Raw genomic sequence first — 16,800 nt, forward strand, 5'->3', positions numbered from 1 at the left:
AAGGTAAGGAGAGAAATGTCCCTGAGCTGGCCTCCACCAACAAGACAATTTTTCATATGAAAAGGGAAACTTTAAAACATGGTTAATAAACTGAATGAGAACCGTTAAGGGGTGTGAAAAACAACCGTGAAAAGGAATTACGTGGATGGAAAGGAAGAAAAACATTTTATACAACAGATTATGACCTAATGAAACAGAAATCTATTTTAGTTCAACGGGGAACACTGGCTTCAAATCAAATCTCTTTTACTCCTGACTTTAGTTAAACTCAGGGATATTTTTAGATAGTGTTTACTCCTTTCATCTTACTCCACTCAACTTTAGAAGAGAACTCCGATTCAGCTCTCATTTCAGTCTGGTGTGGAACCATTAACATTTTCCAAAAATCAAAATTTTTCTTTTCAAAGTAAATTGCACTGTGTGTATAAAAATGTAGTGAGATGTGTGCATAAATCTACACATCTATCCAGTGTCAGAAATACCTTCCAAAAGGCAAAACATACACTGAAGTAGGTGAGCCTACTGCACATGTATCTGCTGTGCTGGGGTGGTGTCAATGTGTAAATCTGCACGCGTCAGTCAGCCCGATTCTCCTCCCAGGAGACACGCCGGAACGCCCTTACCTGTAGTCCATCCTGGTACTGAACGGCAGCCTGCATTGCCTCCTCAAGTTTGTCCACCCGGTCTTTCCAAGCCTTATTCAGAGAATCCCAGGCTGAATTTAACTACAATATAAATATCAGAACTCTTTTAGTGTCATTTATTAAGTTTGCAACTACTTCTTCCAAATATGCTTTAAACAAAATCTTTTTTAAAAAAGCATTTTGATGAGAGTAGGAAATACACTAGCTGTACCTCATCTATACTCTTCTTGACAATGGGTTTATCAGGTTCCCCACATGCAGCAATGAGTTCAGAACCCAGGTTGACAACTATATCCAGCTCTTCCTGTAGTCCATCAATTTCTTCCTTAATGGCCTAGAATAAGAAATGACAGCCTCAGAGTTTTAAGCAAAAACACACGGGAACTAAAAAGACGGACACAGAGACATTAATTATAGTTATTTCTAGGAAGTGGGATTATGATCAATTTTATTTTCTTCTTCTTTTCTAACTTTCTGCAATCAATTTTTTTGAATAAGAAAGAAGAAATATTTTAAAGAAAAACAGCATCCTTTGTAATAAACATGTTTATTCTAAAAACAATATTTAAAGAATTAGTTCTACGTAACAAATACCAGAACAAGCTCCTTTAAATATCAATAACAATGAAAAGTGTAGAGATATATTTTGTTTTTGAAACAAAATAGTTTGGGCAATATACATTTATATTTTTCTTTGTTTTTTTGAAGTTTTTTAAAATCTATTTTGAGAGAAAAGAGAGAGCATCAGCAGGGGAGAGGCAGAGAGAGGGAGAGAGAGAGAGAATTCCAGGCAGGCTCTGTACTGTCAGTGCAGAGCCAGATGTGAGGCTCGAACTCACGAACCTGGGTTCATGAGTCGAACTGCATTCAGGAGTCAGACGCTCAAGTGAGCAAGCCACCCAGATGCCCTGGCAATATACATTTAAAATAGAGGTTGAGTAATCTACAACAACAACAACAAAAAAAAAAAAATCTAAAGTACTCCTATCCCTATGCACACAACCAAACCAAGCTTGCAGATACAGAGAACAGATAGGTGGTTGCCAGAGGCAGGGGATGTGGGTGGGACAAATGGGTGAAGGGGGTCAAAAGGTATAAACTTCCATTGGTTAAAAAAGAAGTCATGGGAAGCAATGTATAGCTTGGTGACTGTAGTTAATAATACTGCATTGTATATTTTAAAGTTGTTAAGAATAGAACTTAAATAACCAAAAGTAAAGCACGAGTTCAAAAACTTCTAACAAATTAAAAATGTTAGTAGATTTAAGATAATGTAGCTTATTATGTCATTTCCCTAGGACTTATAAACTACAAAAAAAAAAAAAATAGGAGAAAAATGCAGTGTACTACTTTTGCTTTAATCTTCTTGGTTAAATATATTTATTCACTCAAGAAACATTTAATAAGCATAAACCAAGCCCAAACTAGGCATTGGGGATATAAATAAAAATAGGGCTATTCCACTCAAGGGGATCGAAGTCCATTAGGAAAAAGAGAGATATAATCAATAAGTTATACTATGTGTAGAGTCTTTTGCATGAGGACAGCATTATGAGAACACAGACAAACTTTCCTAAGTATGCAAGAAAAGATTTTTCATGAAGGCTTACAACCCAAATGACCCTTGAAGTTTGAGTGGGATTTGCCAGAAGAGTGGTAGGAACATATGAGGGTGAGGTAACTAATCCGCAAAGATAACAGAGACTAGAAAGAGCACACCGCAGTGTCAGGGGAAGCCACTTTCTAATAAAGGAGCAGCACTCAACCAAATGGCTTTGAGAACACAGGCATGGGCTATGCTGGGATGTAAAAGGCCAGGACACTACTATCGGGTGTCTGGATTTCATTCTGTAGGCAGTGGATGCCTCCAAGTGGTTCTGAGTGGCGATACGGTAAGAGTAGATCTAGAGAGAGGACAAGGTTGGAAGTTGGGCAAGGAAAAAGACTCTGCAGGTAGGGATACCACTATGGATTACTTCAGAAGCCAAAAACGGAGGGAACAAGGGCCTGAAATAAGGCAGGAGGAGTTGAGATGAAGGGAAACTTTAAAAATACATACTCTCTCAGTGAAATATGTGGGTATAATCTAGTTCCTACTATATCACTATGCATTCTACTTTTGGAACCAAATATAAACTGTAATAGAGTAATTCCGAATATTTACCAAGGGAATCCAGGTTTCATTACAACTTACTTTTTTTTTTTTTTTTAAACTTTAAAGGAGATTTTCTGCTTACCTCTGCTGCTTCTTGCTGCTGTTTTACTACTGAGGGATCAATTCCAGGATCCTCCAGATCCCGGATGAAATCTTGTGTATCTTTAGTGGTTACGACCAATGACATGTGATCACACCAGAACTTTTCTGCTAATTCCATTACATCCAGTAGTTTGGCTTCCCTTTCTTCCACAAGTGTGTGTATGTTCTCCCAAATGAAAACCATTTGGTCAAGCTTATCCTGAACAGCTACGGCACAAAATAGTATCAAAAAGGCAATATGTTAGCCTCATTTAAGCAATAAAGCAGAATGTTTTAGTTTACACAGAAACAGTGATTCAATTTGCTAAGTATCTAAAACTGGACCCAATTTTAGTTGACCACAGTCTAGTGAGTATCACTAGGCCCAATATAGCATATTCTAGACAAATGCAAGCTCTCAGGGTATCCTACTCCTCCTGAACCAAGGCTCTTTCTGACAAAAGTAGACACTCAAGGGTAAGTGAGCTCAGACTAGACCTAAGTTTACCAAGTTTGAAGTTCACCAAGGCTGACCTTCATTCCAAAGAAAATGAAATAACCACTTAAGCTCTCCAAATCAAAAATACTGATGTCTGTTCAGTCTCAGGAATATAACAATGTAGGACATGTATTTTGGGCTTGTTTCTAGAGTAACCTTATAAACTTCCACTAATCCATGTATGTACTCTTCCTTTTGACCCCCAGCTCTTATCTTTAAGATGGCTGGCTAAGGTCGTGGTTGCCATTTCTGTGGCTACAGGATACCCAGTCTGTTGTACGCATTATAAAAAGTAGTGTGTAATTAGTAATGAGAAAAAAAACAAAAACAAAACCTAGATTTGTCCCTTAGCATCATGCTTTAAACAACTGGTTTAGAAGTCCCAAAGAACACATGGCTTTTGCATAACGGCACACTTTGTGACACAGAAAAACATTAACAAGGGATTTTTGTACATAGCTCTTCAACCTCAATGGTAGTACCTTTTCTAAAATCTGGCATTTTGTTATGCCATTGGACCGTCCGTAAACACCAGGACAATTCTAAATGTTTAGAATTATTTAGAATTATTTTAAAGGTAAAGTTCAGTTGTTTCCTTATTCTGAAATTATTACCTTTGGCAGATATGTCTTTGTCAGTGCCCTCAGATCTCGCAATCATTTCCTCTCCCCGTTTTTTAAGTGTTTCATACAATGGTTGTAGCTTCTCCATGTCTACTGACACATTCTTATTCTCACTGATCTGCTCCTTAATCTTCTCTACCTCAGCTGAGATCGAAGGCGGCTGCCTCAAACGCTCCACGATGCGTTCCAGGCTCTCAAGGATCTGGTCTATCTTGTCGTGGAACTAGAAGTGAATCAAAGGGGTCATTTATGGGGAAAAGACCTGTGATATCAAATGTCATATTTAAATGAAAGCAAAAAGACCCCCATATAGTTAATGTCACAATCAAGAATTAAATCTTAGCTACTTTGTTAACATATCTACCCAAATGAGTGTATTCGTTAAGAAACTGTATACGTTAAAAAAAGAAAGAAACAGCATACATTAATATATAATTGGACTAGCTGACATCAGCATTTTACCTGTTGCCTCATTTTATCATAATTCAAATTAATTTTAAAAATTAAGCCCAATAAGCTGTGTGTTTTTCTATCAAAACTGTTTTATTCATCTGTACTCATTATTTTGACATCCTAAAAACGTTATATTATTAAATGTAAGATTCAAGAACATTTTTTATTAGAATACATGAATTTCTTAAGTTCTAAATTTTCTGAACTGAAAAATGTTAAAAAATGAGACCAAACAAAAACCTCCCTGACAGAACAGAAGTTTGAGCTCCATTCATGGTCAAACACATAATCAGATTCATGAAAGAATTTTAAAGTTTTGTTTGCAAAGGTACCATGGGCAATAAAGCAAAGTCATAAAACCTTGTTCAGTCATGGATTTTACACTCTCCTCAGTTTTAAAAGAATCATCATTCAGGATTACGAAAAATGGCCCACTCCACTGTCAGTGTATATAATAACAAAAGCCCAACTGTGCAGATGGAAAATCTGTAGGTAATTTCCAATTCAACTTCTTGAAAACAGGTATTTTCAAAAAAAGAAAAACATGAATATCCAACTCTATATTGTTTCCTTCTAATTCAGTCTACACAGTCTTTCTTCTTATTGCCTTCATGGGAGTGTCTCATTAATAATGATAATAGCACTTTTCTTTTAGCTCTCCCAGTGGCAAATATTCCATTCTACTTTAGATGGACACTTAATTAAATATTTGAACAGTGATGTCAGTTGTATGTTTTTTAAGGCATTGAATATTATTTTGTATTGTATCTGCAAGCAGGCAGAAAGAAATATAAGGATTGGACCGAGCAAATACCCCTTTTGAGAGGCAAAAACTTCAATACTCAGATTTAATGTAGTGAAATATTTCTGGTTCAAATTTAATCAGGAGATCCAAGAAAATGTTTTTCCATGCTCTGCCATTTAAACGAACTCAGTCATATTTCTGGTATAAATGATTACCTGAGTAGATTGAGAAATAGCTTCATCCAATGCCACAGCTCGCTTTTTGACATCTTCTTTAATTTGACTGTAAAGGGTGTCAGCTGCCACGTACTTCTCTTGGATAGAAAAGCCTTCCCCTGGGCTCAATTCCAGTAACTGTGGCCCAGTTTTGTTCATCTTATCTATATGAGGCTTGTGTTCGGCTATCAACTCTCGCAGTTGCTATAACAAACCAAACAGCTTCTCAGTATCTCAGGGTCACACTTCCATATTACAGCTGTCTACATGCCCAATGCATCCAGCTGGCAAGAAACTCCAAACACCCTTCCCATCACAAGGCATTTAACACAGGACGGCTCATACTGCTCCTTGCCAGCAAGAGATGCCCCTGACACAAAGAATAAACAATAGTCTGGTCACGTCAAAGTCTCTTTAAGGGTACGTACAAAACTGCTCGTTGAGTGAAATAATGAATCCCAGTTCATTATGCATTTCCTATCAAGAGCAGTACACACTCTGACAAGGGTCATATTACATAAAGAATTATGAACTCACTATGTCCCCAACCTATAGAGATTAAGCCATAACTCTCGGTGTCCCTTTCTGTACACTCATGATATATGCAAAAATTCTTTAAAAGGGAGGAAGGAAGAAAGGGAAGGAAAGAAAAGGAAAGAAGTTCAGCAGAAGGCAGACATAATGCCAAGAGAAAAAGTTAAGAGGATATAAGGCCATAAGGCATTGTAGTTATGTATATATTTAAACCAATATAAAATGTGTATATATAGGTTATATTACATATACCCAAGTATGACTCCATTATATGTATATATGTGATACCTATAATATACACATATGAATAAATCCATCTGTATTTTAAAACGTTAAAGGCTACAGGGTAATCAATCTATCAGACATGTCTGTATACTGAGCATTATTGGTAAGGTGTGTTGAAAGAAAAATATATGACACATGAAATATTTTGCATAATGTCATCTAATCAAGAGATACAATGATATTTATGCCAATAAGTGGGTGTGTAATGGAGCCCCATTCCTTCTAGGAAGACAAATAAATCTAGAATATCTATACTCCGTAGAACCCAGAGCCTCCACTGAGCAGTGGTTCATGGACCAGATCCAAAGCTACACCCATCTTTGCTTCAGGTCTCTCTTAGGGTAGCCTCCCTGCAGCATTGAGGAGCCTTCCATTTGTACCACAGTAGTGATTAGGATCCTTAATCAGAAGCTTCTTGTCCTCACCAGAAGGTTTATCTCCAAATTATTTGCTACCTAGCCCCTAACAAAAACTTCTCTGAGAGAAATTATATTCAGGAAAGACAGTCTAGAGAAAGCTACCAATCTTCTCCTGTAAACATTTTAATTTCTATCATTCATCAAGAAGAATCGCCAAGATAGCCACATATCTAGATACTTATTGAAAGTGCTCACTAAAATCAGTCATATAAATTATTTTGAAAATTATTAAGGAAATTGGCATATCATTAACAATGATGTATTTTTTTCCAAGGTTTAAATCCTTTATTTTATTTATTTTTAATTTTATTTTTTTATTTTTTAAAATTTACAATGATGTATTTTTGAATACAATGCTATTTTTGAAGTTTTTCTGAATATGGTCTCCAAACTCTTAAAAAACAGCTAAATAGACATAAATTCCGTTAAAAGAAAAAGAAGGGGTTGGTCCTAATCTAACATGCTGCTCATAAGGATGTCTGTGATCTAGCTCCTGAGTGGTCCAGGCTGAGATTTTCTTATTTTTGTTTCATATTATGAGATCATCTATTCATGCTGCCTTAAGGAATGGAGGTAATAATGGTAGTAACAGCTAATAAACAATCTCACAAAAAAGCAATGTGTTACACATGTTCTGGTTTCAGTACTCTACAAGGCATGTTGGTAAATCAAGTTTACACTCTGAGTTATCAAGAGACTCTCAGGTAAAATGAGAGATCTCTGCTGAGATGTCCCCAGTTGCCTAGCATGTAGGTAGATCTCATTTGTGTAGCACCACTGTGAAACTCCTTAGTTTGGGAAGTACTGAGATGACCCTTTTTCAGACCATTCCTTTTTTAAACATCTGGTACTACCAGATGCCTACTTGGGTGTGTGTGTGGAGAAAGGGCCCAATGGGTGATGTCTTCTGCCTCATATGTAACAAAATGATTCTTGGCAACATACTGCCATAAGGGTCGAGTCAAATGGAGATAATGAGTGTGACCTCAATGTATCTACCATATAATAACTGGTTCTTGGAGCCATTTTTCATTCCTGATCAGAACGAACTAGAAGATCTTCCCAAACAAATACAGTGGAGGATAAGGCTGTGGAGCTGCAAAAGAAAGGCTGTTCTACAAGGCTGTAAATATTATGAATAATTTAGTTGAATAATTTGAAGACTCAGCTACAAAGTTTTGTAGTTCCTTTATACATAAAACTGTACATTTGAGAGCTGAAAGATTATGCTAAAAAGGGAAAATTAATTCCACTTTGAAATTCAGTAATAACTCAATAATAATCTCATTCCATTATTTGATGTTATGACAGAAACACAGCTGCTCAAATCTCACCTCAGAATTGAAGAAATCCACGTTAACATTTTATATTAAAACTTATTCAGTGGATAGGCATCAGGATTTCTGCCACGAAGAAACCTTTATACCAAAATTAAATTCAATTCTACATAATTTCTAGGTCTTTCTCCTGCTGCTTTAGATAGAACTTAAAATTTCCATTTTGCATTAAAGTGTTGACTAAAGCCCTTCTAAACAAACGCTTAGGGATATTCTTCAGTGCCGGTACATTAAAAAAGTAAACAAACAAAATAAGGGTGGCACATTCTTCAAACAATGATGTAATACACCACTGAGTTAAAGTCTTCCTGTGTGCGTGCACACACACATGCGCACACTTGCACACACGCATGATTAATCTCAGAGTACATCTTGTATAGATCTGGGAGACAGCAACTAGGTTCACACATCCATGACAGCAACAACTTCAGAGTTTTTCTGACAGTCTTGAACCCTCTCTCTCATTCAAACCCTTGCAAAATTTTAAGCCATGTTAATATTTAAGTAGCTGCTGAAATGAGGGCTTCATAATGCCATTTTATTTATGTTTAAAACATGATATATTTGTAGATGTAAATATACTCTCTAGCTTAATCGTATACGCTTATAGGAGCAAAAACAAACATCAAAAGAGTTCCATGCACATAAGGTTAAAAAAAAATGGGGAAACAACTTGTCTTTGCACCTTTAGCATTCTCCCTTCTCACTGACTTAGCTTTTACATTATTTGTGTTTTGACACGCTGTCATATTGTCAATTTCCTCCAAGCTCAATGGCCTTGTCTGTATGATGCCGCTTTGATGTATTTCTACCATTTGCTTATATTCTAGAGGTCTCCAACCAATACATATTAAGTATAAAACTTAGTCGACATATGTAAATTAAAAGCAATTCAACATGCATCAATTCAAAGTACTTCAAAAAGCTTATTTTGCTAACATTTAAAAATGAGCACTTTGCTTTTGTACCAGGATGGCTTATACTTCATACTATTCTAGGAAAGCTGGGATGTAATTAATGACATACACAATGTGGCCTCCCCACGTGAGTCTTTCTCACTGTAACCCTGGAAAACAGGTGAGCAATATGAGGTAAGCAACTGTGCAGACCAGAATACAATATTGCTAAACCCCCCCCCCCCAAATAATGTAAAACATCTAACTGCATTTAAAAAACACCATCCCAGTGCTCACTTTGGCAGCACATATACTAGAAAAACAGCATAACCATCGTGGTTCTCTTTCAATGGGGAATACAACATTCTCTTTAATACCCAGCTTACCCGGTGCTCTTCCTGCTGTTGTCTTAGAGTTTCATATTCGAGGGCTGGGGCAGGAAGCTGAGAGATGATTCTTTGTGTCTCTGTCAGCCATGGCCAAAGTTCTTCATATGTTTCCCAGAACTGGTTAACCAGGGACTGTGCTCGTTCTAGCTGTAGATACCTCTCTGAGTTTATCTGGCAGATGGCATCATAGTTCTTCAACACCTTGTCCAGTTTTTTCTAGAAAATAAGATAATGAAATGTGCTTAGCTGGCTAAACAGGCCAAACAGCACATATACTCCACAATGTTTTTTCTAGCACTATATGCTTAGTGCAAAGCAGGCACTCACAGATGTATGTTAAACGAAAAAAATCATTAAAACCTATTTAGATTAGGGGCGCCTGGGTGGCTCAGTTGGTTAATCATCCAACTCTTGACTTCAGCTCAGGTCACAATCTCCCAGTTCGTGAGATGGAGCCCTGCATCAGGCTCTGTGCTAACAGTGTGGAGCCTGCTTGGGATTCTGTCTTTCCCTCTCTCTGCTCCTCCCCTGCTCACATGCTCATGCTCTTGCTCTCTCTCAATAATAAATTAATTAAAAATTTTAAAATGTATTTAGATTGTAACTATTTCTATGTACAAACATTCATTTTAAATTTAAAAAGACCCTTTGGGGGCTCCTCACTGGCTTGGCCAGTATAGCATCTGACTCCTCATCTCGGGGTTGTAAGTTGGAGCCTAACGTTGAGTGTAGAGATTACTTAAAAATAAAATCTTAAAAAGAAAAATAAAGATCCTTCAGGTTCATCCATATTTTTGCACAAGGCACGATTTCCTTCCTTTTTAAGGCTGAATAATAATCCCTTCTATGCTAATGTTGTATCTTACCTTTCACATATATATGTAAAAAATAGCAAAAATGTGGAACCATAAAAGTACAACTGGAGATCAAGATATATCCACACAACAGGTTTTTATATTGTCATCAAAAATCATGGGATTTAATGACAGAGAACAAGCACCCCCCTTCCCCCCGTCAGAAATATTAGGTGACAAAACCCAAAATATAATAAATAAACAGATTCAGGTTTTTATGAAAAAGACAATGAGCTCTCCAAACATAATAAGCCAGATTCTTCAACTATCCTTCTAGGTCGTATAGGCCTTCTGGGCTAGAAAACAAGTCTCATATGAGTCTAGCGACATTAACATTACTTTCTGGCAAAAAGTAAAGACTCCCTCTCACAAGTGAAGTTATAAGAGGAATTGCTAGCAAAATTAATTGCATATATTAGAATCAGAGTAGAACATTATATTATACACTGTATTTTATGGGGTGATCGTAGTGATCTAGATTACAGTATAAACTAATAGCAGAAGATAAAGCACAACAGGAATCTAATAAACCACAGAATGACACAGAAAATATTTCATGATGATCTCTATTTTTCATGTCAGTCTTTATAAAAATAATAAAGGAAAGATTAAATTATAAATAAGTAAATTGCCAGAATAAATAAAAGTAGTATCAATGTACAGTTACATTCTATTACTTTGTCCACAGTACACCTTGAAACCAATGCATACTATTTAAAGTGTAATCTTAGGCATAGACATTTGCATATTTTTTTTTTTTTTGCTATGGGATAGTTTCCTATCAGAAGCATTAGTAGACATTAATTTCTTTAGTCTGCTGAGATGTCTGAATGTGAATTGAACTAAACATTTTTTACTTGTGACTGGTTTTCCATCAATTTAAAGGATCATTAGAAGTCTAGAAACCAGATGCTTTCTTAATTATTCAGCTCATTTTTCTCCTGTACAGCTTACCAAAATTTTATACAGAATGGATTTCAGCATTAAACAGAACCATATATTTTGAAGCATACAGACAACAGGTGACATATAGAGTGATAATTTATACCGATAATAATGGCAATAATACAGCTAACATTAACTGAATGTTTAACGTGTGCCAGTTATTCAAGGATGCAAATTTTAATAGCTTTAGTGTCTATTAAAAAAAGTGTCCCCAGGGTGATTCCCTTAAGGAATATTCCTTTTACTTTTACTCTGTAAGCTTGAAAAAAATGCCTTATTTAAATCTCATGATTCAGATGTCCAAATGGCAGCTGTGGATAAAGAAAATGTGCTGCTCTAGGACTGAGCACTCAATGCATGCTATTTATTTGAGGTTCTCAGCAGCAGCCACACAGACAAGATTATACCTTCATTGATTGCTTTTCCTCTTCACTGCATGTGGTCATGATTTTATGTCCAGATTTGACAAGCTCATCAATAATATCCTTGTGTCTCAAAATCTCCATGGTGAATTTCTGTGATTTACCAGAATAAAGATAAAAAGAGAGAGAGAGAGAGAGAGGCTGTGTGACTAAAATGAAAACAATCAGGCAAAGTAGTTAAAAATACCAAGTTACACTAAAAGGGTCTTGTAAAGTAAATCATGCAATCCCACGTTCTAGATCGGAGCACGTTAACAAGCAATTTTGATATAACTGGAAATGTACTTCTTCACCTTTTGAAGCTGCAGCTGAGCAGAGGTCTGGTCTTGCTCAAGCCTGATGTCACCCAGAGACATCAATTTCTTTTCGGTTTCAGTAATCCAGGATAATTCAGCATCAGCTGCTTGGTCAAACTAAACAGAAGATGAATAATTAGGTCAGTAAGTTCCTGTAACTGGTGCCAGAAAAATACCTACCTAAGATTTTTTAAAATATCCTAATTACACAAGAGGAAAATTTTAGCTTATCTCTTCATGGCATCCTGAAATAATTCATGGTAATGACTCAAGTTATAAAGGAGAAGTTCCCACAGAATAATTAAACACACGCTCTTAAAACACATTGAATCTGTAACATGGCATTAATTATTCTGGGACAGCTAAGTCTGTTACCTTCTTTTTGGTTGTTATAAGAATTTCCTCCGTAAGAGTACTATCCAAATTAAACAGCTAAGAAAGTGGGTATCATCTTTCAATCACTGCATTCATCACTTTAATCCATATGGTATGCAGACAGCACTCCACTACTGACGTATAAGATTCCTAGCAAAACTCATGAAATATTCCCATTTATTTATCATACTATGTGTGTATAAATGTATGTGCAAAGTATGATTGCGTATGTAGAGTATACCTGCAAATGTCTCATGTAAAATTTTTTATATCTCATTTAATAATTCACTTCCAAGAGCGTTCTTAAATATTTTACGAGGTTTTATTTTCCTGATCTTAACAATAATTCATGGTAGAAATTCATAAAGTACAGAAAAATATACAGAAGAAAATTAAAACCTGGAGTTAATACTGTTGGTATTTTAGTGAATTTTATTCCAGAAGTTGAAAAAGATTTATAAAGGTCTGGGATAATACTGTATAAACAGTTTCATATACTGCTCTTTCATTTATTATGAACATTTCCTATGTCATATTCTTTGAAATGTGAATTTTAAATAACATCATTGTATTCTAGCATACGTGGATATTTTCATTTAGGCACACTGCATTTTTTGCTATTATATAAACAGACCTGTAATAAATATAAATCTCTGCTGGCATCTTCAATTAGTTCTTCAGGGTAGATTCCTAGAAGTTAACTACCAAGTCAAAGAGCATGAACTTCTTCATTACCTTGCATGAGACAGAACCCGATGCCTTCTAGAACCAAGCAGGTATCATAAATGAGCAAAGTGCTCCCACAAGCACCAACGGTAAATGGTAACTAACATTGGCCTTAGTTGGAAGATTTAATGGGAAACAGACATTGCAAGCACTCAGTTACAGTACTGCCAGAACTTTTAATTTTTCAAGAGAATCTGGAAATCTAGATGAGAGCAGGGGATATATAAGTGACGAGAGAGAAGAGTAGAGATAAGATACTAGGTTAGAAAATAATTCATACTTCTAAAACACTCTGCGACACAATGCAGACTCACGGGAAGACGGAGATGTGCTTTCCCTGTTCCTCATAAGCACACCTACAAATCCCCAGGCGTTACATACACGCCCACGTTACATAAGAAACACGCATAAGATTGTGAAAGGAGACAGAAGACAGCACAATTGCTGTGGACCTTGGCGCCCGGGGAACAACACAGTGGTGAATTCTCTGGGTTTTCTTCTTGCCTCACACGTCCTAGACTGGACACTGGAGAAAATGGAACCCGGAAACACCAAGAGGCACAGACAAAACCCCAAGAGAAGTCTGCCCCCTCAGCCAGATGACCAGGAAAGGGGCATCCTAGCAAGACACAGAACTTTTAAACGATAACCACTCTGTCTAGACTCCACAGGAAAAAAGGCTGTGGTCTCACCCACATTCATGCCAAGGAAGGCCTACATTTTCGCGTTCATGAGCCTACATATCAAGGTGCTGGCACTGTTGCTAGGGTGATGTCAGAGAAGGCCAAATAGGGAGATGCAACTTTTGGTGCCACTGGCCAGTAACAAAGCTCCTGCCCACAGTATCAGTGGAGATCATGTGGGGAGCCCCCACAAGCAGTCATGAATTGCCCCTCCCTATCTCCTCCGGGGTGGTTCAGAGAAGGCCTAGTGGAGAGTCAGGATTTTCACCACGGCTCTGTGGTTAATTTAGCCACCTTCACCGAGCTGCTGGAAAAGACTGCTCCAACAGCTGGAGGTCTAATCCCCACTCCCAGCCGGCAGAGATGAGGAGCACCCATGTCAGGTGTCACGAGAGGCTGAGTGGGGAACGTAGACCTCTGCTTGTACCCGGCAGTACCCCCAGCTTCTTCTGCCAGAGTGGTGCCTGAGGAGGCCAGTCCAAACGGAAAGTTTAATTACGACCCAAAACTCCTAAGTTAGCAGCAAGAACCAAGGCCTCCAACTGAACTAAAGAAAGATCATCAATGGATGCCGATACCTAGATGACAGAAATGTTAGTACTGTCTGACAAAAATTTTCAAGGAACAATGATAAAAATGCTTTAATGAGCAATTTTAAACACCACTGAAATGAATGTGAAAAATCAGAAGGCCTTAGCAACAAAAATCCTCAGCAAAAAAAGAGGATATATAAAGAACCGAATGGAAATTTTAGAAGTTAAATATATAATAACAAATAAGGTCAGAGGATGAGATCAATGAAGGGCACAGAGGAAAGAATCAGTGAAGCAAAAGACACAACAACAGAAATTACCCAAGCTAAATAATAGAAAACAGACTGGAGGAAAAAAAGGAAAATCAATAGAGCCTCAGGGACCTGTGGAACTATAATACAAGATCTAACATTCCTGTTGTTGGAGTCTCAGAAGGAGAAGAGAAAGAGATTGTAGGAAAAAAAAAACCCTCAAATATTTTAAACAATGATAAAATTACAGAAATGCAGAAATAACTTCTGGTTGCCAGGAGTTAAGGAGGGAGCAGAGGTGGGAGGCTATAAAAGGGAGACATGAGGTAGTCCTACGGTGATGAAATGTTCTGTATCTTCACTGCATCGACATCAACATCCTGCCTGTGATACTGTACTATACTTTTGCAAAACGTCACCACTGGGGAAAATGGGTAAAGGGTACAATGTGACTGTCTCTATCTTATTTCTTACAATTGCATGTGAATCTACAAGTATCTTAATAAAAGTTAATTAAAAACAACAACAACAAAAGGTCTGTGTGGATAACCTCTGTGTGAGCTCCAGTTCACATTTTCCTTTTAGATAATATACTGCCAAACTGTCCTTCAGGTAGGATATACTGATTTATACAGCCACAAGGCAAGTTTTTCTGTACCCTCATCACCATGGGGTACAATTTATTTTTAAATAATATTTTCCAAGTGTATCAGTGGACTTCCCTTAATTATAAGGAAATAATCTGCCAGCAGGAACCTGGCACAGACTTGAATAGCACTGATTAAGAGTAATGTTACACTTTCCATCTCACAAAGAAAGAATAACAAATTATAGAAGTGAAAAATACTTAATAATATTATAAATTATTATAGTTTTTTCCTATATATCATGAACCCACTTGTTTTCACCTTTGCCAAATAATGAATGAGTAAATAAATACTGATGCCATTTGCAGGTCAGTTTCTTTTAGTCAATGGTTCAGATAGAAGAAAAATTTAGTAATCATGTAACTAATGGGTCCCAGCCAGGAATACAATAGAGGTGTAAAAAAAAAAAAAAAAAAACAAAAAAACAACTCAATTGCATAAGGATATGAAGGAGGAGATAGGGCTTAACAGACCTTTCCTTAACAACCTTTAAACTGCTGCCTGAATAAAATCTGATAGAAACCAATACCTACCAAAACAAACAAACAAACAAACACGATGCAAAATCAGGCTGCTTTAAGACTAACATAGTGTCTGGACAGCAGATTGGAACACATTTGCCACATTGGGCTGTCCTTCAAGTGTCACACATTTAAGAGGACCAATGATATGCTGAACTTGTTCCAGACAGAAATTCAGAGTTTTAGTCCACAGAGTGGGGTGAGCTCCTTTATAAGGGCAGTACTTCTAAAATGACTGTGTGTACATTTATACATTCAAACAGAATTACTCATTTTTCCTGTATTTCCCATAACTTTATACATTATTTTTTTAGCGAAGCCACATTTTTCATAAAACTTATTGAAAAGGCTCCTGGTTTGCAGACAGTAGTGTTAATAAATGTTTTTTTTTTCATTGATTCGTTACTTTTTCTGCTACTGGGACAAACCAGAACAATGTGGCTTCCAGAAAAGAATCCATATGAAAGACCATATGAAAAATTGTATCTTAATCTGGTTCAGTAATTTTTATATTAGTTTCAAACGGAACTACTCATTAGCAATTATTCACCAATGTGAAAAAGAAAAGAAAAGAAAAGAAAAGATAAGATTTCAAGGCACCTGGCTAGCTACCTCAGTCAGTGGACCATGTGCCTCTTGATCTCGGGGTTTCAAGTTTGAGCCCCATGTTGGGGGTAGAGATTACTTAAAAGTAAAATTTAAAAAAAAGAAAAGGAAAGGAAAAAATTTCAACTAATTCAGGAGCTTCAATGTAGAAAAAAGAAATCCTCATGAAAAACAAGTAGAAGAGCCTTCATGGTTAGATTATTCACTTTCAAGATATATACGATGAAACTTCAAGGTAAAACTTTATTATGTGATTCCCTTAACAAATGTGAAACTGGGCAGAACAGTCCAGGCCTTTGTACCTGAGTGCAAGTGCTGCAAGATATCTGAATAAAATTTAACAGTAATGACTTTTTTCCTCTACTGGTCCCTGAAAAAACAAAGTGACAAACCACCCTGCTTGTTTGTGATCGGGCAATTTTCAGCACTTATATGACAGTCCTAGTAAATAAAGTCAGCCTGTTAGTGTTAATATTAGTTTAAATCTATTTCTCTTTCTCTTAAAAAAAAAAAAAAAAAAAGACTCCAGTGAAAAATAGTATGGGGATACCATCTAAGTTGCCAAAATGGAAAGCTGAAACTAAAACACTGTTTCTTCAACCAAAGCAAATATTTGCTCTGCTAAAAGAAAACAAGACTGCAAGCAGAAATTTCCCTCCTGTCTTT

The 16,800-nt window shown here is 36.6% G+C and overlaps 1 protein-coding gene across 22 annotated transcripts in view; it reads right to left on the reverse strand.

The window, feature by feature from the left end:
* DST (dystonin) overlaps nt 1–16,800 on the reverse strand; it is a 493,789-nt gene that overhangs the window by 47,400 nt on the left and 429,589 nt on the right. For all 22 annotated transcript variants that reach the window (XM_049652833.1, XM_049652831.1, XM_049652828.1 and 19 more), the window contains 8 exons: nt 11,790–11,909; nt 11,482–11,589; nt 9,273–9,491; nt 5,416–5,619; nt 3,994–4,225; nt 2,882–3,108; nt 856–978; nt 624–725 (listed from right to left, as the gene is read on the reverse strand). In XM_049652833.1, the coding sequence (XP_049508790.1) occupies nt 624–725; nt 856–978; nt 2,882–3,108; nt 3,994–4,225; nt 5,416–5,619; nt 9,273–9,491; nt 11,482–11,589; nt 11,790–11,909 (1,335 nt within the window). The remainder of the gene's footprint in view (nt 1–623; nt 726–855; nt 979–2,881; nt 3,109–3,993; nt 4,226–5,415; nt 5,620–9,272; nt 9,492–11,481; nt 11,590–11,789; nt 11,910–16,800) is intronic.

Source organism: Panthera uncia, assembly GCF_023721935.1.
Source record: "Panthera uncia isolate 11264 chromosome B2 unlocalized genomic scaffold, Puncia_PCG_1.0 HiC_scaffold_24, whole genome shotgun sequence".
Classification (NCBI taxonomy): Eukaryota; Metazoa; Chordata; class Mammalia; order Carnivora; family Felidae; genus Panthera; species Panthera uncia.